Source organism: Glycine soja, chromosome 6 (genome assembly GCF_004193775.1).
Source record: "Glycine soja cultivar W05 chromosome 6, ASM419377v2, whole genome shotgun sequence".
NCBI classification, from domain to species: domain Eukaryota; kingdom Viridiplantae; phylum Streptophyta; class Magnoliopsida; order Fabales; family Fabaceae; genus Glycine; species Glycine soja.
In genome coordinates this window covers 34,946,240-34,972,246 of record NC_041007.1, presented here as the reverse complement: position 1 = coordinate 34,972,246, position 26,007 = coordinate 34,946,240, and the positions used below count along the sequence as shown (strand labels likewise).

At 34.7% G+C, this 26,007-nt stretch overlaps 2 protein-coding genes across 2 annotated transcripts; both read right to left on the bottom strand.

The window, feature by feature from the left end:
- Positions 1 to 566: 566 nt before the first annotated feature.
- On the bottom strand, positions 567 to 3,743 carry LOC114416827 (30S ribosomal protein S20, chloroplastic-like). Its single transcript, XM_028381853.1, has 3 exons — positions 3,531 to 3,743; positions 3,243 to 3,403; positions 567 to 1,125 (listed from the first exon to the last, which is right to left on the bottom strand). Exons 1-3 carry the CDS (start codon positions 3,676 to 3,678, stop codon positions 895 to 897), a joined length of 540 nt encoding a protein of 179 aa, XP_028237654.1. The 5' UTR covers positions 3,679 to 3,743; the 3' UTR covers positions 567 to 894.
- Positions 3,744 to 5,342: 1,599 nt separating this feature from the next.
- LOC114416826 lies at positions 5,343 to 19,210 on the bottom strand. Its single transcript, XM_028381851.1, has 17 exons — positions 19,049 to 19,210; positions 18,916 to 18,979; positions 18,347 to 18,455; positions 15,145 to 15,207; positions 14,034 to 14,143; positions 12,993 to 13,059; positions 12,811 to 12,882; positions 11,838 to 11,999; positions 10,991 to 11,064; positions 10,796 to 10,893; positions 10,260 to 10,367; positions 8,861 to 8,967; positions 8,089 to 8,226; positions 7,361 to 7,408; positions 6,600 to 6,714; positions 6,379 to 6,479; positions 5,343 to 5,753 (listed from the first exon to the last, which is right to left on the bottom strand). The coding sequence occupies exons 1-17, from the start codon at positions 19,101 to 19,103 to the stop codon at positions 5,667 to 5,669; spliced, it is 1,578 nt and encodes a 525-aa protein (XP_028237652.1). The 5' UTR covers positions 19,104 to 19,210; the 3' UTR covers positions 5,343 to 5,666.
- Positions 19,211 to 26,007: the final 6,797 nt, after the last annotated feature.

The window sequence follows — 26,007 nt, the reverse complement described above, 5'->3', positions numbered from 1 at the left end:
AGAGCAAGTAGCTGAAAAATTAACTTATTAACTTTTAAATATTCAGTAAAATTAGTTGCTAAAATAACTGTAAAATATAAAATGACAACAAAAAATTATAAACCATGCTTTATTTAAAAATGACAATAAAAATTAATAAATATATTAAGGATCAAAAGAAAAAAATATAAAAAAACAAGAAACTAAAAAACACTAAAGTAGCATTTTTTTTTAAAATGTTAAAAGCTGCTAAAAAATTACTAAAATAAATTTTTTACCAAATAGTTAAACAAGCTTCTAAACTAATAAAAAAACTATAAACTAATTAAAATATCTTACCAAATACAACCTAAGTCTCACTTTTTATTTAATAAGCTCCATTCACAATTTTATAAATTTTAACAAAATATGAAGAATGTTACTAGCACTCATAAGCTAAATATGAAGAATATCTAAATGTTAGTTTGCTTATATCATTATATTCAGAGAAAAACCTGCGTAGCCATTCCAAAGTATCAAATATTCTTCCGGTGGTTTTACTAAGGTGCTATACCTGAAGAATCTTAAAACCTCAAAAGCTGCAAATATAAGTGTGACAATCACATACACCTGCTATCATGAGCAAGATTAGAATAGCAATCAAATTTTCACCACAGTGGAAGTATCATTATGTTTAAGGAGGCATTGCATTATACAACAATATGGTAAAAAGTACAATAAAGGCTAATTACGAAGATGCTGTTAAAATCAATGGCTCTACATGATGATAGTACACATGAAGTCTGGAACTGTAAACCAATTTGAACCAACACCAAAGAAGACTACATACAATGTTTGAACAGAGGTGGAAAAAATCTGCAGATAGTCTTCACTGGCACTTCATTTTACTCAATGTAAACTAGCACGTGGATAGTTTCAGACACTGGCTTCAGGAGTTGGGGTATACCAGCCATGATGGATCTCCACTGCCTTCTTTCTTCGAGCAAGCCGAGACTTGCGATTAGCTCCAGTGTTCCTGTGCAGTGTGCCTACTCTCACAGCTTTGTCAATTATCGAGTATGCCTCTCCGATCAACTTCTCAATGGAGAGGATTTCTTCGGCCTGCGCATCTTGTTTCTTCTTAAGCACTTCCAGAGCCTCCAAAACCTGCAGACCATTATTAAAAGATTGTTACTAAAATTCCCCCTGCAAATAATATTATATAAAAGCTAGAAGTTGAGATGATTGTACATATGAGGAGAGGTATTAACACGAACTTCGACAAGAATCACGAGTGGTATTCTGAGAGTATTTTATACCCTGAGCAAGATCAGAAGCATTTGATGCAGTTTAACATACAATCAACTAAATTTTAAGCACTTGCAGTTACATCATCTGTTAAGATGTCAGGTTTCTTAACTGTTTTTGGAATCTTGTATTAGGTTAGAGTGGACTGAGCTTGTGTAAGTTGTATTACACTAGTAATTGACCTAGACCTAGAATACTGTCATACTAACACAAACTAGGAACATTAGTAGAGTGTTTCAAATCATTCACATCAACCAAGGGGATCTAACTCAGTTGGTTGAGCAAGGTGTGTGCATGTTGTAAACCCCATGGTACAGTGTTCAATTCCTATAGATAAAAAAAAAAAAATCATGCACGTCATGCTGTCATACTAACATCACATAAGAGTTCTATTTTTCTCACCTCTATCTCATCCTTTCCTTATAATTTCAACATATTTAATTAGGAAGTTCCTCAGAAACAAGAAGGATGCTGAGTCCCACACAAGAGGTGGAACAGATGGGTTGTAGGCAGACATTCCACACTTTGCTAGAATAAGTGACCCTAAAGAAGGGACAAATAAGAGCAATCACACCTTCCACTCTAAAGTCTAGTAATAGTTTCATGCCAATAGAAAACCAAAAAGTTTTTTCAAGCATTGTGTTGTTACAAATTACAAATAAAGTATTAGGGATGAGAGGGGTATTCTATAATACCTGTAACCACTTAATTTTAGACACTGGAAGAAAAAGATATCACAATTTTTTCCAATGAAAGCAAATCATTCAATTAATATGAACATCACTAAATTTTTATAGAAAAAAATGAAGAAAAGTATACTAATTCATTTTCAGTCTATGCTAGAAATCTACCAAAACATGCAGACAAAATTTGGTTGAAAACAAAAATCCAGGCCTCCAAACAAGAAAAACTAGATACAAACTTAAACCAACCCAACACACAGTATCTCACAGCCGCAGTAAGTTCCAAGTTCAACAAGTTAGAGTGAAGAGAATATGTTATTTCCACACAACATTTCTCATATTCTCCCACATAGCTCTCTTACAGTCATATTTCATATCATCGCCATCTATTTTTTCTTCTCTCTCTCCCCCTCTTCTTACATACCATAAATGGTCCACATTTCCCTATTCGAGTCACCTGAGTTGCACATTACATGCAACTAACATTACTCATATAAAAAAACAAAAATACAACTCAATAATCAAACTAACAGTTTAGTCAAATTTCATAAAATTTAACTAAATAAAAGTGACTATAGAAACTCCCTGGTTTTGAGACTAAAACATGAATTTTTCCTAACTTGCATTCTTAAGGTGGAACAAGGTATACAATTGGTCAGCCACAACAAGTAATACTCAAAATGGTTCCATCTTAATAAACTTGTAAGAGAAAATAAAAAGATAAAAAATAGCTCATGCAAAAGTTAATTTATAGAAGCTCTCTGATTTAGCTTTTCCAAAAGTTGGTTTTAACTTGTGCATAGGCTAATGGGGAAGCTTAATTCATTTTACCTTCTTATTTCCTTTTTCCTACAAGTGTTTATTTACAAAATTTATTCAAACAAGACCTAAAATTGTCTTTTGTATATCTAAGAATGATGACTAGAATTGAATGAAATGAAATGCAAAAACGGGTATCAATGTAATAATTTTTTAAACAATAATACATTGCCATTTCGATAAGATTGTTGACTTTTGTGATAATTATTACTACAAAAAATCACACACAAGATAATTTCCAATAAATTGACTTCAGTGTGTGAAAATTAAACTCAAAATTATCACTTCATGGTTCAGATATTTTATAACAGAACATTATAAAATTAACTTTATCATCATCACATAGTTCATTTCCATCCCAAACATAAAAAAATTGCAAGATGGAATAAAATGAAACACGCTCGCCTAGGTTCTATTTCACTCTCCACACTACTCCACCCAATTCAAAACCATTCAATTGAAACATAAGGTTACCTTCTTGGTGCGTGTTTTAATCTCCGATTTCCGAGCTTTGTTGTACACGCGGCGCTTCTCGGCTTGGCGCGCTCTCTTCACAGCCGAATCCACCTTTTTCGGCGCAGCCTCGCAGACCACAGACGCGCGCCTCTGCACTGTGCTCAGCGACAAGCAGTTACCTGAAAACCACACCCGACACAGACCCATCACTCAAAGCTCCACCAAAATCAAATCTTTCGCGTTTTGTGGCGAAAACAAGGGAGAAAGGAGAGACCTCATTTGAAATGGGGTGGGTGAAAAAGGTACCTTGTGAGAAGAGAGGGTGTGAGAGGTTTCTGGAGAAACTGAGAGAAGCAGAATTGGAGATGGAAAGAGAAGAAGAAGAGGATGTGAGGGAAAGTTTCCTCATTTGGGACGGAAGAGTTAGCCATGAGCATGAAACTGATGCTGCCATTTTTTTCTCTCTGTAAGTGAAGGGACTCTCTTCTTCTCTCTTTATCCGTTGGGGAGATGGGATGATGATTGTTATTTGTTGTTGAAGGCTCTGATATTATAGTATATTCTCCATACTACCCTCGCTTCTTTCTTTATATTTTATTTTTTAATTAAATATGTTTTTACTTTCTCAATTTTTAGAGTATTTTTTTAAATAATAAATTCTATTTTTTATTCTCTCATTTTTTATAAATTGTTTTTCTAAGCTCTTCTGACTAATTTTTTTACAATTTAAATAAATAATTTGCAATTTTTTAAGAGACTAAAAATGACATTTCAGCAATTAGAGGACTAAAAAATGTAACTTTTAATTTGATGAACTAAAAATAGTTTTTTAAATTTGAGAATTAAAAAATAAGTTTAAACATTTTGTTAGTCCTTACAATTTAATATTTTTTTGCTATTCGTCCTTATATTTTTTTTTTCAATCCTTACAAATTATATTTCTTTTGTTTTTAGTCCTTAAAATACTTTAGATACTACTTTAAAAAATAAAAAAATATTATCTAAAATATTATAAAGACAAAAAATAAAACAAATATAATTTATAAAGACTAAACAAAAATATATTTTGTAAGAAAAAAAGCAAACAAAAACTAAATTATAAGAACTAAAACGATATTTAAGGAAAAAAATTAAGTCTTTTTATTTCTCCTAATAACCTTTTGGTACCTATAAAATAAGAATTTATTATTATTATTATTATTTTAATCCTTTAAAGATTTTTGTTTGGGTTTTAGCCCCTACTGTTTAGAAACAATATCACATGAGAATAATGGAACAACGATATTAACAACTTATTAATTAACTTGTTATATCTTTGAAGAGTCTCACAAAAGATTAACATGTTATTTTTTATAAATTAATTTTAAATCTTCATTTGTTCAAAAAAATTGATGAGAAATTAAAAACAAGATTTATAAAAAAAAATAATTATGTATATCTTGACAAACTTCTTTGATGATACGACAAATCATTAAATTATCAATATCATTATTACTCAACCACAAGTATTAAAAAGTTCTTTAAAGGACAAAAGCACCAACAAAACACTATTTTATAAGGATCAAATTGTTGTTTAAGTCTCATGTAAAACAAGGTTGTTTGACTTTCTTTTTATCCGGAGAGAACTAGATAAGAGTGTTCATGGTTCAGTTTGAATTGAATCTTGAGAGAAAACAAAATCCGAATCAGTCACTTCATTGATTTGAATTGGTTCAATTTTTTCAATTATTTTGTACAACCTAAACCTAACCAATCCAAGAAAAAACAAATTGATACAGTTCAAATTAATTGGTTTGTATGCTATGTTAATATGCAAAATATTGTTGAGAAAAATAAAACACATGATTTTGTCCAAAAATTTGTGTATGGACCTAGTATTTGTCAAACTTAAATATTTAAAGGTTAAAATACGGAATATTTCTCAACATAATACCCTCAAATTTAACTATACATTAAAAAAGCTCAGTATTATAAGCACGATGTTCCGTTACTAGTAAAAACCATAAAAAGCTGAAAATTTGTTGAAAAAACTACTGTAATAATTTTCTATTATGACATTTGTAATTTCTAATGTTGAGACAAATTACTGGTTAGAGCAGAACTTGGGAAACAACATGCTGCAGTCGAACTTGAATAAGCTAAATTATAGCTGAATGCAAGTTCAGTATATATGCCAGTTAGTAGACAATGTAATTGTTGACAAAGACTACTACTTCACACATGCAACACACATCCAAAGCCAAAAAGAATATCTATTTGCTAGAGTTGACAAAAGCCATTGAAATATAATACACTAAAAAACTATGATTAATATACTCATTCCATCAAGTTTCAACATTTGAGGGGGAAAAGGTTTTTGTTCTATAACACTCCACATTGTATTTGAGAAGAGAAAAAAAACTGCTCCATTACAGGTATTGCTTGACCACTCAGGTGTGAAAACTAAAATCTATCAGCCGTTATCACAGCAGGTTGAGCTTCAACATGCCTTTTAACAAGATATGGACCCATTCCAACAGCTTCCTGAAACTGCATGCAATATTACTAAATTGTCACTTCAATGAAAATATAGGCAAATAAGCATGCTGCTGTTCTTTTCTTGTTCCCTTTATGTATGTATGTTTATATAAAAATGGACATATCAAGTGAGAATTCTTGATTATTTTAAAAAATTAAATCAATATATCTGAGCCATAAAAACATACGTGAAGGATCAAGATTGAAAATTAACAGTTACATAACCACTTAAAAAGGTCACATACATTTATCTTTTAATCTTGACTATTTAAATTAATCACATTAATTCGGTAAATTATTTATACTATCATTTCAAAATTATCTTTTTCTTATCTCTCTATCCACTAAATTATTTCTCATTAATGTTTGGAGAGAATAATTAAGGGTATGTAGAGAAAAAATAATGAATGCATCTAGAAATTATAAAAGAGTCTTACAAAAAGAAACAAACAAATTTCTGAAAAGGATCTTATAATTAGGGACGGAGGGAGTAGTCTATAATTACACAAACGTGCACGCACACAAACACAATTCAAACACACAAATGGTATCTACATAGCATACATAAAGCCTGGAAAGGATACTCAAAATACTCAAACGCACATGCACAGTATGGTGGAGAGGTTTGGTATCTAACCTTTGCAGCTATTCCTGCAAAAGCAGGATTAGCAGAAACTCTACTAGACACTGTCAATGATTTGTGTATTGCCTTGCAGCAGTTATATCTGCCTTCCATACCTGAATATGTTAAGATCATGCGTGTTAGAAAATACAGTTGGAGCAAAGTAATGGGAAAACATACGGTATGACTATATAGGCAATATTAACAGTCATCTAAAGCATAAGCATAATACATACCTATTTTTGTCGTTTCAGTACTTGGGTCCGTAACTTTATTTATAATCTCTTGTTTTGAACATATCTCCATCAAGCACCATGGTCGGGCAACCAATCCACTTAGCATTCTATAGCCCTGAAAATATGTAAAGGGAAGAACTCTTGGTTATTGTAATCGGGATGTCACATAAGAGATGCTTTAGTAAATTTTTCATGGACAATTATATAGGGAGAAAACATATCAGATAAGAACTCTTATAGACCATTAGATTATATTAGAATACAAATGTATATGACTTCTTTAAGTGGTCATATGACTATTAGCTAAATTTTAAGTTTTAATCTTAATCATTCATGTATAATTGTAAACCACAAACCTTATCTCACTAGGTGAAGTCAACTACAAGGATCACGCAACCCCATTCAAACCGGTTAAAAACCAAAGCTAAAACTAAAATTTATTCTGACATTTTTAAAATGAGAATTTTTCTTGCTAGATATGTCCGCTATCTATAATCCTTAGTGCTTCATTATTGATTGCTATGTTTTACTTTACAGCAAACTGACATTTTACAATTTAAAAAAGGCTAGTATAAACATACTCACCTCTGACCTAAATGCTACATTGTTGAGTTTTAGATTTATAGTGACCTGGCAATGGCATTTCCATCCAACAAAATAACCTAGACTGATTGACTTCTAAAGTCTATGCACCAAGAAAACTATTTAAACAATATAGTGCATATAAACTAACAATATGAAAGTTCATATTAATGTCTCACCGCTAGACGTATTTCTGAATCCTGCTGCAATACTGACAGAAAAAGACCCTGCAAATTGCATGAACTTGGTGAGATTGTAGCATTTCAACACTCATTAAAAAGCTGCTATGCAAGACAACTCAATGAACATTGTAGACTTGAGGATCTTTGGTTTTAAGAGGACTTGGTAGAGGGTAAATACACTTACACCTTAGCAGACTACTGTCTGCATGTAACTGATCAATAATTTTTTTTCTAAAATTCATGAAGCAAATATGCTCCCGCTATGATGAGGGGCAAAATTACTATTTAATTGACAGTCACTTGTTAGGTAAGCTTCTGGCTTCTGTTAACATATTTTTTTGTTATGAGCATATATCTCGATGGACTTTTCACCATGTGGCTAAGATTTATGATAAATTACTTTTCATATAGAGATAAATAATGACACTAAATTATAAAAATTAGATCAAAGGAAAGAAAGAAACAAAAGTAGGAATTTTTCAGCAAAAAAAAAATTAATACAAAAAAAACACAGCATATATATTATAGTACCGATCAGTGTGGTCCTCTTTTACTTTTTAACATTTAGTCATGATTAAGTTAGGACAAGACTATAACTTAGATAGAGTTTCATATATATGCCTAGTCCCTTTTGTTCAAAGAGAAACCAAACCATTATAAATAGAACTTGAAAATAATAAACCAATAAAAAGAACTTGAAACTAAAAAGAATGAAAATAGGCAACCGATGGAGTCAGCTTTGAGCTTCTGGATGCTGTTTCATAAATTAAGCGTCGCAGGTTTTCTTCTTCTTCGGCATTGAGTATGATGTTGTTCTCAGATCTGGTTTCTCCCGAGATGTTTCCTAGAGCATGCAATGCTGCCTGTGATTGCCATTTAAGAAACCATGTAAGTTCGAACTTAGAAGAGAAGTTATTAGCTCAAACATCTTCAAGTAAAATGGAATTCCAACTTTTTTCTACAAATGAGAACAATTAAAAATTTATTCAAGCATGCATTTTCTTTGTACCTTCTAGAGTAGAGGGTACAAAAACAAAAATAGATTATTGCTTTCGTTATCCTTGGAAACTATTAGCAGTGGCAATAAATGTAAAATGTTTTCACATTTTACTCAGGGATTGAATGGCATGTCCACACAGTTACCAAAACACAGACTAGTTGAATGCTACAGCAGATAGATGTCAGCGAGACAAACATGTTCCAATAAACTGGGATTTCTCATGAGTCCTTAAATAGATGCTATAAACCTAGGAAACAACACTTTCAAGATTTAGAACATTACTACCACAACACTGCTTACAGCAAATTGCATAAGTGCACCATAAATGCAATTTCAGCTATTTTAACCTTAGCAATGTGCTCCTTCAAGCTGCCTGAGCAAGCAATTCAACACAACATACAGCGGGACTACGGGAGTTACAGGGAGCATCAAATTACATTAGTTCAGGATATCTTGAAACACTTTGAAAAGAAAGAACAAGAATCTAGTTCACTAACCAGCTGTTTACCATGCCCTGTTGGTCCTTGTCGTTCAAAAGCAGCATTTATAACATGTCGAGCAGCAGGTGATGAACCTGAGAGTAGTAATGTAGCTCCCTGGATAGCTATGATCACAAAAACCATAATTAAAATTTGTAGTATTTAAAAAGGCAGAGGTTCTCATTAAAACAATTTTCAATAATGAAATATAAACTGATAATGTAGTTGTTTGAACATTCTACAGAATCATATATGTACTATATATCATATTGATTCATAAATTACTGCTTCTATATGTACAAATGTTCAATGCAAAGCATTTGCCAGAACCTAGAAGGCTTGGGTGTTGCAAACATTTTCTAACAATGAGTTTGTCCTAATGCTTTGAAACATTTTCAGGGTTTCAGTCAAAGGATGGATTGGAAGGGATCGTGAAAGTATTAGTAGTTTACTGGTTTGTGATGCCTTTCATTTGAATGTAATGCAAGATAGAATTTTATTCATGTAAAACTTGTGCAATAGGAATGTGTTCTTAGCTTCTCATGAACTTTATCACGGCTATATTTACAGGGGGTTTCATCTCTAATGCCCCATAAGGAAAAGGCTCTCCAGAGTAAAACTTCCTAAAATTTAGGCTTAGGGCACCCTAAATTTTGGCTTGTAAGGTGAGGATCACCCAAGTTTTATAAGTTCTATTTAAGCCATATCTTTAGTCAATGTAGGACTAAACACCCCCCTCAAGGCTGCAATTAATGCAGACCCAAAGAGGCTGCAATTAAGGTCGGCTAGGGGTGACTGCAATTAAGGTCGGCTTTCCAACACACTTCATGCTCAGGGCTATGGGCCTGGAGTGTGACAATGTAGGCGACCTAACAATGGATCTAAGATAGTCTCTACCACAATGGATCTAAGGCCAGCTAGAGGTTGGCCACAGGGTCTATGTTCTGTTTTATTCCATTTTTTTTCAATATGTATGTTTTGTTTTTTCTTTCTTTCATTGTTGTGTTTAGATAGGTAGCCTTATGTAGCTCTTTCTTGCTATACTTGGTTTTGTTTCTTGTATATTACTTGACTCTTGTTATTAACTTCTGTATTTGGCTTAAAATTATGAATTTTAATTATTAATTATGAATGTCTCTAATTTTGAGTAATTCTTTAACATTTGAGCATTTGTATGTATGTAATATAAATATAAATTATTTAATTTATGTTTATAAAATTCATAATAGTGGTCATCCCACTATCCAACATTCCAACCAACTATAGTGCTTTTATGGTCGACCACTCCAAATTGTTATCTAATATTGATAACTAAGGCCACAGGATCAATACAATCTAATCAACTAAAATCAGTTTGCCGACAAGATACAAAATAATCCGTGTTAAAAGGCAGGCAATGATAATATGACATACTTACATGATCCCATATGACCCAATGATTCAAGTGCAGTTTCACATTCATCTCTATCTGAAGCTTCCAATGACTGAAGTCTACCATCAATAGACGAAATAACAGCTTTAACACCTGAGTTTATCAATTTAATAGCACAACAAATATACATGAGTTAACAGCTTATATCAGTTTCATAATAATTATTAAATTGTGTGGAAAGCACATGGACACTTTAAAAATGAAGAGGAACAACCTCAGCAAGGTAACACTTTGCAACAAGGACTTAATCAGGTTGCATCATATCAGTAGTTTCTAGTTCTTTGATAATAAGTATTAAATTATGAAACATATCACGTGAAGTACATGGTAAATTGGCAAATGAAATCAGCACAAACCCGCAAGAGACCCATTATATTTGCAACAAAACCTTGTTGCAATTTATATTGCAGAGACAGGCAGATTAGAGAATTTGAATTGTTAGTCTGAAGATGATGAAATCAAATTTTAATATCTTCCAACAAATATTAACAGAGAGAAATGGACAGAAGTGCAACACGTACAAGGTTCATCCGTGAAGGAGTATATAATATCCTTGGACAGTAGCCTTCCACTTATCATCATTGCTCTTGATCTTAAAATTGATTCCATAGAATTGTGGCTAGCCTCAAGAAAAGGGATGTCCTTATATCAGGAAAACAACTTTCACAATATCCATTTGACGAATAGATATTCTTGAGAAGATAATAAATGATTACCTGATCATTGACGAAAGCAATTGAAAGATGCTAGTCTTTGACAAAAATTCTGTACCATGTTCAATCTCTGCTAACTGCATCCATTTCACACAAAGTGACCATTATATGTGCAGGAAATGTGCTGGAGAAGAGCAAACAACTGATATAATTGCTAATGCAGAGTTCCTGAATTTGGTATCTGTTACACGTGTGATGGGATTATTCTTGTTTGGTTTATCCAATGAATCACTTTTGCATGGAATCATCATTGAAATTCAGTTTATGTTGGGGGAGGGCACTATCTTAAAATATCCATGAGTGAAAATGTTTTGGAACAAGCACTTCAAGTCTCCAATTACTAGAGGGTAATAGAGGACAAGTGTTCATAGATTATGCCCCAATTTTCTATAAATTCATCAAACACATTCTTTTCTCCCCCAAAATGAATAAAGATAACCAGGAAAATCATTTTTAACAGATAATGAACCCTGGGATAATTGCTAGGCTTAGTCCCTTTAGTTCCATGTAAAACAAACATATTTCTGTTACTGGTACTTAAAAAAACCAAAGTGTTTGTCCGTGGGAGGAGTGCTAGCGACACACTCTCTTAACACAATTTATCTTATTAGTTAAAATTTATTGAAAACTTCAAAATCAAGAGATTCATTAATTAGCAGGTGGGGCCTGCAAAATATTATGATTTCCCATAAATTTAAATAAGGAGGAGTGTGTTCAAAAAAGTGTATCAAAAAGTGTGTTCCTAGTATTTATTGTTCTGTGGATATAAAGTTTATAGTAAGTATGCACAAGTAGAAGGATAATTATACATCTTTAAAATTAAGAATCAAAATGAGGAGAGAATAGTAACCTCATATATAAGCTCCAAAACACTTAAAGTTACAAGGGTATCATCTGCATTTCTGATTTCTGCTTCCAACAATTGAAGTAGATTTAAACTATAAATGGTAGACGCTGCTGACCTAGATACTGAGAAAAGCTTCACCACTAATGCCAGTACCCGAACTCGGCCCTAAATCAGAACAGTAAAAAGTTATGAGTAGCAAATTAAGTACATTATGCACAAGGTGTGAAACATAGCCCTAGACCATGCATTTTAACTTAGGATTTTCTTTTCTGGATAAAAGGGGAATGCCGGAATTATGCTCTTTATTTTATTATATTTGTGAATAACTACTATAACATGTTAATAGTATGCCTATCTCATAATAAAGCTTTCCTGTCTGTAATGACAAACAGATTGCCCCTGTAATGCTTATATTTTACTAAGTGTTTAGCATAACCCCACAAGTTTGAAAGTTCAGCAGCTTTAATAATTTAGTTAGTATGATATATCTGAATATATTTAGACTTAAATCCATCTATTTTCTTTCTCTTAGAATTTGGACTTAGGGCCTCACCTGATCCTATAAAACCGCCTTGTAAGGTGAGGACTGCCAAGTTTAATAAGCTATATTTAAGCCATATCTCTAGTCTATGCGGAACTAAACCACCACTCTTGAGATTGCAATCAAGGCAAACTCGAAAGAGGCCACAACTAAGGTGGGCTAGGGGCGACCATAATTAAGGCGGCTGTCCAACATATATAAATATCAGCATGCTGAGTGAAAAACACTAAGTAATTCATGTAGATGTTACTTGAAATTTATTCTCAAATCCAATAAAGCACATAGGACAAATCATTGTTTTCTAAGGATGCAAAGGAAGAGGTCTGCTCATTTGCTAGAGCTTTCCCATGCAGTCAAGGTAAATCCCATAGTTTACATGTTAATATATTCAATGACAAATATAAATCCATTGCATTAACAGATAATTTACCATACCAGTGATGAACATTGTGATGCTATAATCTCCAGGTCTGTATCATCTCCTTTGTCAGATGGAAAGATAATTTCCTACAATAGTATAGCATGTCAGCAAGCAATTATGAACAAGAGGATTTTAACTAATCTCCTTTCATACAAGTGAAAGACATTTTTCTGATGTAAGAAAAGAGTTTGCTTACCATGCCTTCAGGAAAACCAGCTAACTTTTTTATTGCATCTGTTGCCACAGCTGCCACTTGTTCATTGCTGCATATGTGAGAAGATATGAAATCAAAGGATCTATTATATGAGTGAACTATTAAAAATAGTATATTTAACTTGTGAGCAAGCAAACAGATCTAACCAAAGAAACGTAAAATATAGAAAGGACAAGTAATAATGGAACCCCTCCAAAAAAGCATCTCTTGACCACTGTATAAAAAAGGGTCCTTTACGGGAGTCCAGATTTACTGCTAATGTTAAACTAGTCTCAACTCTCAACCACACATTGAGAAATATTATTTTTAACCAGCAGACCTGGCCCTACAACTTGTACAGGAATTGTAGGGTTTACTTTATCACAACATAAAAACAGAGGAAGTCATGCTTGATGATACAAGCACCAGCAAACCCAACAAAAAATACAAATGCTGGATACAGTTGACTTCAATATGAAACTGTGAAGGTGTTTGCTACACCATCATTTTCATCCAGGCATCAATGACTGCCGGTTATCATTAATGCCTAATAGAGGTGCATCTGTTGGTGGTAGGTATAAAATTACTTTTATAGCGGCATCTAAGTTCTCAGTAGACAAGATTACAGCCAAATATTAATAGAATCTCATCTAATACCTCCTAAATGTGAGGGGAACCAAAACCAATATTCTCAAGTACAAGTTTTCCCTCACTTTCATAAATTATCCATATTAGCCTTTCTTTCATAAGTTCAAATCCAACTTTTTTGTACAAAATTAGGAGATCTTAGATTCCTGTGTATTTTATACTGTGTCTGTCATCTTACACAATTAGAAATGAAAATGCATGAATATCAAGCACCTCCTTGGAATGAATTCTTAACTAATTCAGTTTATCATAATTGGCAATAAATCACTCAATCTAGTCAAATCCCTTACCTAGTTGTAGGTAATACAATCATCGGCAGAATCACGATATTGAAATTGAAATGAACACTCCGGCAAAGCAAGAATGATAACAAACCCGTAGTACTTCTCTACTTACCCATTTATAAGACAATCAAGCAAAAGAGGATATATGTTGAAGTCTTTAATTAGACAAGCACTAGCAGCAACTTTGTGATCATTGTCTAGATTCTCCAGAAGGGATGTAACCTGAAAGTTGATGTCATATAAAAGTAATATTGCTGAAAAAGTGTTCCACATAACTAGTAATTTGCATGTGTAAAAATATATCTAGCAAAACTTATTTCCAAATGTATAAATTCATGGGTAATTATCAAACCATTTCAATTCCATTTGAAGGCATATACAACTAGGACTAACTGCTTTATTAAATATTAAGTGCCAATGCACAGCACATGGCCAGCATTCTTTTATAAGAAACACCAGAGTGGACTAGGATAACAGGAATAATAAGAGGAAAATACGAGAGTAAAATAATAGCACAAAAGGAAATACTCACATATGATAGTAAGAGAAACCAACATTACCAATAAGTTGTAAGCAAATGATTAAAAATGTAAAGACTAAAAAAGTTGCAATAGTCAAGGACAGACTCTCCCCAAAGCTTATTGCATATCTGGGAACTTGGTTTTTTTATCATGCTTCTCTTGGGAAGCTAACAAAAAAAGGTATTTATTTCTGCAAAATAAGTTCAAGCAAACACACACCAATTAGGTGAAGGTTTGCACTTATTTCTATATCTCTAAAACACCCTTCAAACAACAACCCTTTGGGCTTGAAGTATGGACAATGCTCAAACACACTCTACCTTGTGCTGAAAGCAAACTTTATTTAGAAAAAAAGGTGTCAAAGATCGAATACCTGATTACTTACTTGGTCAAAAAGGCTCCTGATGGCATCATATCAAATACTATCTTAACAGCTTAAGCTATTAGTTAAATTATTTTTATATCTCTACACATGGGCACACATACTCAAGAATAGGCCATTGGCATAAGTGTCAAACCAGAAAAAAATTATTTTTGAGGATTGATCAACTAGAATTTTCAAAGATCTATGTAAGGAAAAGTAAAGTACATTCCATTGAGCATAAAAAAATGTCTTTATTGGTGGGGTGTAGAATGAATCTCATTGTCCGTACTATAGAAGTATTTAAATAAACTTGGAATATATAAAGTATGTCCACGTACTGTTTTGCAAGCTAAGGATCTGACTGCTTGAGAATCTGCCTGCAGACCAACTTGAACAAAAGGCTGAACCAAAAACATAATAACACAGCAATAAGAAAAGCAATAAGAATAACTACTGCAAGAATAATATGATGTAATAGGAGAATAATACATAAACTTTATGTATGCAGAATGAAAATTGATGCTCGAACACAGAAAAAACAACTTTTTATTGCCCTGTTCAATAAATGGTTAAACTGCACAGATACATTTTTTTATGTACTTTGCTTGCAAGTTCTTCATAGGTCTTAATTGTTGAGTGCACATGCACACTTCTCAATACAATGTATCAAGTCAAAGTTTTTTCCACTTCATAGCTTAACATGACACTTTTCACATGTTTTCTCCTACTAATCCAAATTTTTTGCACCTTAGTCCAAGGTTTATCTTATATACTCTATGTTGGAAACCAGAATTAATATTTTGATTCTAGTATTAATTACAGTTTATAGGGATATTATCTTTGATTTAGAAGAAACAAAATATCCTCCAGTGTTGTCAATAGCGGATCGCAGAAAATTGCGAAAAGCTGAAAATCCGCCATAGAATAAAGCGGATAGCGTCGCGGCCAAATAACTGAAGCTGCATAGCGGTTGAAATAGAATATATATATATATATATATATATATATATATATATAACAATTAAATATGTATAAAAAAGCATGCTATATGCAAATAAAAATAAGCTGGACAAACATTAACATAATATTATCTCAAAAGTTAAATTGTTCAAGACAAAATATGTTCTTTCTCCTCTGCCCCTTTCCCAATATAATCAAAAACAGCTAAAAGCTAATTGGCTAAACCAGTCCTAGTGAGGCACATAATCAAAATAAGCTAAAAGCTAATTAGCTAAACAAGTCCCAATAAGGCATATAATCAAAAAAAGCTAAAAGCATCAAGAAAACATCTATTCATTCTGCTCTGCCCCTTCCCCAATACAATCATAATCCTCATTGTCTAGTAATAGGGCATGCCCTTCAACTTCTTCTTCTGAGTCCCCAAAATCAATGCCTTGTAACTCCTTTTCAGATTCTTCCAAGACTGCATTATCTTCAACTTCTATCATTTGCTCTTTTCCTCTAAGGGATGAAGATCCTCTCACTTGACCTCTTTTTGTCTTAGGTGCAGCAGCATCTTCAACACCAAGGGGCTCCTTTCTCTTTTTAGTCCTTTGCCTAGTATATGTCATTGGCTGCCCGATTCCTGAAGCCTCAAAAACTACATCCCAAGGAAGGCCATCATCATTTCAATCCTCAAACACCCTCTCATTCCCAGCATTTGTCATACTATGATTTTTAAAAACAAAAAATTTGACTCTGATGTTTTAAAAACCAATAGAGTAAAATTTTTAAGACCCATGTGACTACTGCACGTGAGTTTTAACAAAGCCAAAAACCTTGTTTGCACGCCCAAAACAACTCTAAAGTGCCGTGCAGATGCGACGCAAATCCACAGTCTGCACCTGACCCAGTTTCCTTTCTTTCAGAATGATGAACCCTAAATGCCATTGAAGCAATTTCTCTCCGGATTCAACCTTGTCGGAAACCAACGACGCAATGAGATTCTGCAAAGCATAAGGTGCCCACAATAGCGATTTTCGCGGAGTCCTCAATACGACGCCGTCGCGATTGTGTTTTTCCTAAAACCCGCTACGCTATAGCGTGATAGTGCCGCAATAGCCGCTATTTGACAACACTGATATCCTCTATTTATGTATAAATAATGTAATTATCCTATAAACACACATCTACTGCATACTCTGACACACGGCTTTTTCGGCTGCTGTCACTTTTCCAACGGAAAGTCTTTTTCTTATCACTGAAGGAGAAAGGGTCTTCGGAAAAAGACTTTCAGGTTTTCCGGCTGCTGTCACTTTTCCGAGGGAATAAGGAAAAAAACTTTTTCTTGTCTTTCCAACGACCCTTTCTCCTCCAGTGACTTTTCCGGCTGCTGTCACTTTTCCGACAGCCTGTTTCCGCATTTCAGTGGAGCTCTCCACTTGTCACCCTTCTTTTGGCTACCTTTTCCGCATTCCAGTTGACCTTTCTGCTTGCTGCCTTTTTCTGGCAAATGCCTTCAGCTCGCCGATCATTTTCCAGCGAAAAACTTTCAGGTTGCCTCTCTGTCACTGTACTTTTCCAACGTTTTTCTTGGTGACTTCTATGCTTCATTGGTTGTGCATTTCTGCCATTATTTTCTCTTTTTCAAGTTTGAATAATTTTGAATCTCCATTATTCGTTTGAAGCTTCCAAATTTTGGTTTTAAGAAGATCGGAACTTGCTTTGAATTTTCTTAGGTTGATGGATATTCCAGCTCTCTCTTCCTAGCAATATTCCCCGATTTCACCGAAATCCTTGAGTCGTCTTCAAAATATTGGTTAGAAGCTTCCAAATGATGGTTTTAAGAATGTCGGAACATGCTTTTCTCAGGCTGATGGATATTCCAGCTCTCTCTTTCTAGCAATATTCCCAGACTTCACCAACATCCCTGGGTTGTCATTCAAACTATTGTGTTTTTTATTGGATCTCAAGTTTTATGTTTTTGTTGGGAATAAACTTTCTTGTAACAAGCTGATTGCTTAGTAAGCTTCAGCTTGAGGGGGAGTGTTGGAAATCAGAATTAATATTCTGATTCTAGTATTAATTACAGTTTATAGGGAAATTATCTTTCATTTAGAGAAAACAAAATATCCTCTATTTATGTATAAATAATGTAATTATCCTATATAAACATGCAAGTGCTGTGTACTCTGACACATGGTTTCAGTCTATTATCCCCCCATATTTTCTCTCATTTTACACTCTATCTATTCTTCTTTTAATGATTCAAATGTTGCTATTCCTATAATACTGAAACGTTATATAAAGATAGAAAATGACTATATAAAATTAAAAATAGAACTAATATTCAATGCAAATGGATGAAAAGACTTTGATCAATCAAACTCCACGGGCTGCCTTTTAAAAAAAATCACACTCCATGGGCTAGCAAACAAAAGTCTATCCCCCCCATAGATATCATAATGATCAACGAACTTGTCACAGAGAGGGAAAGAAACTCTAATTCAATCAGTTTTTCTGTGCATAAGAAACAGAAACAAAAAAAAAGTCAATTATTGCCAAAAATAGAATGGATGACTAAGGAAGTATATCACAAACCATATACTGTGGGATCAGAGAAGCACCCAACTTCGTATTGAATAACCTTTCAAGGCATGCAACAAGAGTATTTTCTAGGCCAGGCACATCTAACTGAGTCTGTAATGCACTGCAAAATTAAAGCAGAAAATCAAGGGAAAAATTCTCTAGAAGGATGTATAATGTCCTTGAATTAACACTGATCAAGACTTTACAACAAAATCTTATTCATTTATTTTTATTTTTTGCATTTAGGTGACAGGACCGGATAGGTCAAAGCACAACGCATGCACCCCAACAGAATAATAAGTTCAACAGTTTTACTCAAAATGCATTCAATTCAAGTCATGAAGAAGATACTGAATGCACACATAAGTCTGAAACACGTCAAACCTGAAGCTCCACCAAAATTCAACACAAAGACCAAAATAACAAATAGATAAATTTCCATTGTTTTTTCTTTTTCTTTTTGAAGAATAATTATATTCTATGCACACACTTATTACAAATGTCCCAAGCAAACACTCTAACAAGCAACAAGACACAAAACGAGCAAAAGGGTACAACAAAATTGAGAAAAAGGAGCGAACTTGATGATGACTGGGAGAGGGAAACGATTGAGAAAGTCCCTGGAGGAATCATCGCTGTGAGGCCCTGAAATCGAAGAAATGTTACTCACAGAGTGAAAAAATGTGATAATCAAAGAGAAGGGAAGTTAGGAACCTGGGTAGTGAACAAAATCAGAAGCTGCTTGGAGGAGTTGAGAGGAATCGTCCATGGCGTAACTCTCACCGAGTCTGAAGCAGAAACCCGACAGACAAGGGAAGAAAAAGGGAAGAAACAAACCTACGTACGTGGCAATAGGTGTTCTACGTGTAACACAGACATAAAATTGTCCCACAAATTTTGTTTTTTTATATTAAGAAATTGGTTATAATTATTCATCCATTTTAATGATCACTAATACCTGTTTATTTTTAATGAATTTTTTTTCTCTCAATCAACTTTTATTTTTTTTATTCACAATTGAATATGAGATTTTACTTTAAGAGGAACAAACTCACTACAACTCGAAACAACGTCAGTCCAAAAAAAAAAATTATTTGCTTAAATATATTTTTATCTCTTGGTGTCATTTTATTAAAAGTTAGTTTTGATCTTTTATTTTTTTAAGATTTTTTTGAACTTTTATATCTTAATTTTTAATTAATGTTCACTCTTCAAAACCATAATATATTGCCTTCTTAATTTTGGTTCACAAATTTGATTTTTTTTTTTTAAATTCATGTTATTCACTTACATAAAAATTTATTTATGAAATTCATGTATAAGAATCATAAACATTATTAATCAAAATCATATAAAAAGTTAATCTCACAAGCAACGAAAAACTCTTTTTTATTTAAAAATGTGCTTCAAAATCTAAAGGATAAAATATGCTTTTGACCCCTAATCAATTTTTCCTTCGGATCGGATCTCTAATATTTGAAAAAATTTGTTCGAGGTCCATGTCGTTAGTCGGAATTCGTTAATTGCTTACGTGGCTGGTAACCAACCACACAGGCATGTCACGTGTGATGCTACCTGTAATATTTGTTTGATTAGGATTACTGGTGGAAAAAAGTTTATTTTAAAAAGAAAAGTAAAAAAATGACATCATTTTGCATGTTTAAAAAATATTTTTTTTCTTTTCAATAGTAGATGATATTGTTTTGCATTCACAACCTCATTACTCACGCAATGATGTTGTCCCCATAACCAGCACTCACACCCTTTAGTCTTATAGTCACAATGAAGCTCAGAGCAGTGAGTAGTGAGCATGGCTATCATCACCCGAACTAGAGCAACCCACACACTCACACTCACAGATCCCACCCACCACACCCAACAACAACCCCTTTTCTTTCTGGTTCTACTTCACCCTCTTCGTCTCTCTCCTCACTCTTTTCTTCATCTTCACCTCCTCCACCCTTTCCCCTAAGACTCCAAAACTTGGTTCCTCACCCTTCCATCCCCCCTCCGCTACCACTACTCCAATGGCCACACCATCAAGGTCTAAACACACCTCGACGAAACACCCCTCCAAGTCCCTCATCAGCAAGGTCTTAGCTCTTACTCCTAGCGCCACCTCACCAAATCCCTTGCCGCCAAGGGCCTCCAAGTCACCTCCCTCGACCACGTAGGTGTCGCAACCTACCTCACGACAGGACAATGAAAGCGAAATAGATAAGCCGACACGTTCGTTTCCTAGGGAGAAAACGTGTGGAGTCGCCACCAACATTTATTCGAAGGAAACATTAGGAAAACCAAAAAGAGGTCTGTGAATTTTGAAAATAAGGGTTCGGAGTTGTTTACGCATGGGGAAGGTATTAGCACCCCACACGCCCGTCACAAGGGACGATAGCCTTTAATCGAGTGTGCGTAACGTGACTTCAAAATTATGTATTTTCCCTTTTTTATGTTTCTTTATTTTTTGGGGTCGACAAGGGTGTTGCCCTTGCTCCTACGTATCCTCAGGTGCGATGAAGAATCCAGACCTACGTAGTTCTTTAAGTCTGAATGTTGGTGTGTTAAATTGATTTTTATGTTTTTGAAAGATTCATTTTAATTGTGAACAAAAAGTCATTTAAGGCGTTGGACCTTGAAACAATGTTTTAAATTTTGAAAAGCGGAGAGAATCGTTAAGGCGTTAGACCTTGAAATGATCTTTTAAATTTGAAAAGCAAAGAGAATTGTTAAGGCGTTGGACCTTGAAACGATCTCAAGTAATATTTGATAAAAAGAAGTTAGTTATGAGTTGGTTTTATCTTGGTTTTGTTTATTAACTTTCAATCTCTTTAAAGACAACTTTACAAGACTGGTGATCGGTTAAGATTGAACTTTATAAAGAAAAATGAGATTGCTAATGATAGATGGAGAAGATGGATGTGCACATAATAACAAGGGGGACCCCTAAGGGTACATAGATCACATTCAATCCTCAAAAATAAAACTAACTAACGGTTGCACGAAGAACACAAAACAAGAAAACGACGTAGGGAATGATCGCGGTCGCGATTCGGTAGTGCCTTGGCTTTGTTTCCTCTTCTTTCTTCTTCTTCTTTTTTCTCAGTTCTCTCAATTCCCTCCACTTCTGAACCTTGGAACCCTTTAAAACACCCTTAAGATGCCTATTTATAGGCAAAAGGCCACCTTGAGGCAGTTGGAGCTCGCCCAGGTGAGCTGAAACTTAACCCTGAAGCAGTGAGCTTGCCCAGGCGAGCTAGTCCCTTAGCCTTGAAGTTATTTGGTGGCCTAAGTGAGCCAAATGCGGGCCTAGGCAAGTTGGGGCCTAGGAAAAACAAGAAAAAGACCCTTTTGCCCTCCTTTCTTAGTATCTTTTGTCTTCCTGATCGAAACACCGAATGGTTCCTTGCTTTACACTGTAACTAGTGTTCAACACCGTAAGTTGACTAACAAGGATCAAAAGATCAACGAACGATAGTCCCCGGACGAAGTTAGGGAATGACAGTTGGCCCTCTTTACTTATCTTTTATTGGAAATAAAAGGGAAGTAAAGATAAGGACACTAATTTCGTTCGAGCGACCTTGCTATCTAAAATGGACACTAGAGAAAACAAAAGAAATTAAACCGAAAAAGCAAAAGGACATTGAAGTCCTATAACACCAAACAAAGGACCTTGAAGCCTTTAAAAAAACATAAAAAGGGAGGACATTGAAGTCCTATAGAACATAAGAGCAGAAATCATTTGATGTTTTTTTTTAAAAGCATAGAAACAGAGGACGTTGAGTCTTAAGAAGCAAAAAGACAATGACATTGAGTCTTATGAAAGATAATGACAAGGACATTCAGTCTTATGAAAGACAAAAGACATTGAAGTCTTACAAAGTGAAAAAGACAGAAGATATTAAAGCCTTTGAAATATAAATGACTTAAGACATTGAAGTCTTTAACAGAGGACTTTGAGTCCTATGAATGCATTAAGACAGAGGACTTTGAGTCCTATAAAGATGAGGCGAGGACTTTGAGTCCTATGAAAGATAAAGGCGAGGACTTTGAGTCCTATGAAAGATAAAGGCAAGGACTTTGAATCCTATGAAAGATAAAAGCGAGGACTTTAAGTCTTGTGAAAGATAAAGGCGAGGACTTTGAGTCCTTTGAAAGATAAAAGTGAGGACTTTGAGTCCTATGAAATATAAAAGTGAGGACTTTGAGTCCTGTGAAAGATAAAGGAAAGGACTTTGAGTCCTATGAAAGATAAAAGCGAGGACTTTGAGTCCTATGAAAAATAAAGGCGATGACTTTGAGTTCTGTGAAAGATAAAGGCGAGGACTTTGAGTCCTGTGAAAGATAAAGGCAAGGACTTTGAGTCCTATGAAAGATAAAGGCGAGGAATTTGAGTCCTACGAAAGATAAAAGTGAAGGACATTGAGTTCTATGAAACAAGCCAATAGGTACTAGTACCAAAGGGTTCAACCTTATGAGAAAGCAAGAGGTTGACTCTTTAAGAGGGCCTCTCATCCTAAACTCAAAAGATAGGACATTAGATTTGGGAAATTGGTATATAAAGAGAAATCTATGCACTTATAGCCTAATATGAACATGATTTTTGGGATGCAGATGCATGCAACCTTCACCTTGAAATGCAGTAAATGTAGGCTTTGTATCTAGTAATGCAAAAGGTTTTGAATCATGAAATTTGTGTAATGCTCATGACATTCTTTCCTATTTTTGTGATTTTGATTTGATTTTTTTTTCTTTTTTGTGGAAAACACAGATTGACTGTCTCTATCTAAAAGACGTGATAACTCATGCGACCTCGCCCTATCCTTTGCAAATCTCTTCGGGGACTCCCTCAGAGTGTATGTTTTGATTCAATCACTTGACAATTTTGGATGGCGACAGTGGAGCCATTTGACATTTAATTAATCAATTGAATTATTGATCCTAGGGTTCGTCCTTTTCTTTTTGTTTAAAACCTTCTATTTTTCTACACAGCACGGAAACATAAGGCTTTGGGATCGATTGTGCTCCCCATTGAAGGATGGCAATGGATTGTCACACTTTGGTATGTGACCTAGTGAAACTTTCCTAATTTAAAGTCATAGAGTGATGCCAAGGGTCCGTCGATCAAACTTGATGACATGGGTTGATTCCGAAAGAATCCATACAACAAAGGCTACCCTTGGATTCAAAAGGAATCCTAAGGAGTCTGCATAAGCAACTAACATCAGATGTACCTTACTATCACAATTGTCTTTGGGCATTTTCCACAAGCTCCTGGTTGGATGAGTTTTTCTTCTCAAATAGGCAAGTGCGAAACCTCTTCTTTTTTTTTCAACAATCACAAGCGTGTGTGGGTTCCATTCTAGAATCCAAACTTAAAAGCAAAATTAGTCATTCCTTGATCCACATGGGCTTTATAGGGCTTGTAACATGGTCAGGGGTAAGAGGGCTATGAAAAAAAGGATCAGAGAGGCTCAAAGAGTGTTTAAGGGTTACATTGAGTAAGAACCTCGAGAGCGTTGTTTGTACCTTTTGGGTTGGGCTATACTCCTTTTGTCTTATACATTAATCCTTATTGCATTTTTTGTGTCTTCCTTGTAAAATCTGGAGATCTTTTGTCTCTCTTTTTCCGCACTCGCCTTTGGCAGATTTTATTTTCTTTTTCTTTTCATTGTTGCCCAACTTCATGCATATGTTTTTTGCATTGCTCTTCCCGCCGGTTTAGTGGTGGTTCTTACTCGGAGTTTTTTTTTTGTTTTTTTGTTTTGTTTTTTTAGAAAACAAATATGCTTTGGCTCGGAGGGGGTAGCAAGGGATAAATTAGTGTTTGGGATATTGAAACACGACCATGTGTCATTTCAAATCTTGACTTAGATCCTTTAGTAGTTTGGGTTTTGGGACAAAAACTTTGATAAACATGCTCCTGATTGTCTTTTCCTTTTTTATTTTTTATTAACCCTAATTTTTGCCAAGGCCACTCTTTCGGGTTTTCTACCTACTAAGTGAGAACTTCTTATCTGCCCCTAGGTTCGCTTGAGGCTCATGCATGGTGCCTCTCATTGTCCCAGAGAAGGGCTCTAAGATATCTATTGTTATCTTTTGTCATGACCTTGTAGCAACGAAAAATGAAAGAAACTGTGCAGGTTCTCAAAAATGAATTTTCAAGGACGAGAAATATTTAAAGGACTTTCAATTGACAGATTAAGTCAAATGACTCTTGTTCTTGACAACTCACTGTTCTCTCAAAAAGATAACTTTTAAAAATGATAAAATTAGGTCTCATGAATGTCTGTACTTTTTGATTTGAAACACAGTCAATCAATTTTTTTTACTTTACTCGTCGTTTATGGCACCCTCCCCAAACGTGGAGAACGAGCAATTTTTTATTGAATAGACTTGGAGATCAACTTAGGAGCGCAAGTTACTTGAGCAAACAAACCAACGGCTTACATTCACACTCCAGTGAAAGTTAAATATGCAAAGATGTAATTGTGAGAGAATGAGAGACAAGGACATCAAATTTATCCATATTATTAGCATTGTGACTGTTGATTACAGTAATGGCATAAACCTGAAAATCCTAATGAGTCATTAGAGACATCTAACAACAACCTTCAAATTGCCCTAAGCATCATACATAGTATTGCTTAACGACATCAAAATTCACGAGCGATTCTCCTCCTCAAATCTCGGCCAGCCTGCATCAATCAGACTTTGCACCTTATGTTTCAAGCTCATACAATGCTCAATGGAATGCCCCAGAACTCCCCCATGATAAGCACATGTCACGTTAGGGTTGTATCCTTTGGGAAACAGAGGTTGAGAAATCTTTGTTGGGCTTATGACTGCTATTGCATTATCGAACAGACAGGGGAGTAAGTCAACATATGGCATTGGAATTGGGGTGTATTCTACAGGCTTCTTTTATGGAAAGTTCCTTCCCTGGTTAGTGTTTTGATTGGTATTAGGGGTGGTGTTTGGTCTTGGATGTGCATCGGGTGGATTTTGTGGCTGATTTGGGGGTGGCCTTTGTGGATGATTGGGCGTTCTTGGTTGGTAGGGTGGTGGGTAATGAGAAGGACTGATATTGGCTGAGTATTGACATTGTTGGGCTAATGGGAAATTTGGTCGTGTAAGAACAACAGCCACAACATGGGTTTCTCCCTCCTTCTTATTCCCTCCATTTGCCCCAGGCCTCCTATCACCAGAATTCATCGAAGCAGCGTAATCAAATTTTCCTCTTTTTAGGCCTACTTTGATCCTCTCACCCGCAAACACTAAATTTGCAAAGCTTGAAGGCATGTAATCCACCATCTTTTCATAGTAGAACACCGCTAACGTGTCCACTATCATTGTTATCATCTCCCTCTCCATCATTGGGGGTGTTACTTGAGCTGCCAAATCCCTTCACCTTTGGGCGTATTCTTTGAAAGATTCATGCTTCCTCTTACATGTGTTCTGTAGCTGCATTCTATCCAGAGCTATATCAGAATTGTACTGATATTGCCTAACGAAGGTAACCATTAGGTCCTTCTAGGAATGGACTCGAGAAGGTTCCAAATTAGTATACTAGGTGACGGTTGCCCCAGTAAGACTTTCTTTGAAGAAATGCATCAACAATTTTTCATTTTTCGAGTATGCCCCCATTTTTCTATTGTACATCTTCAGGTGATTCT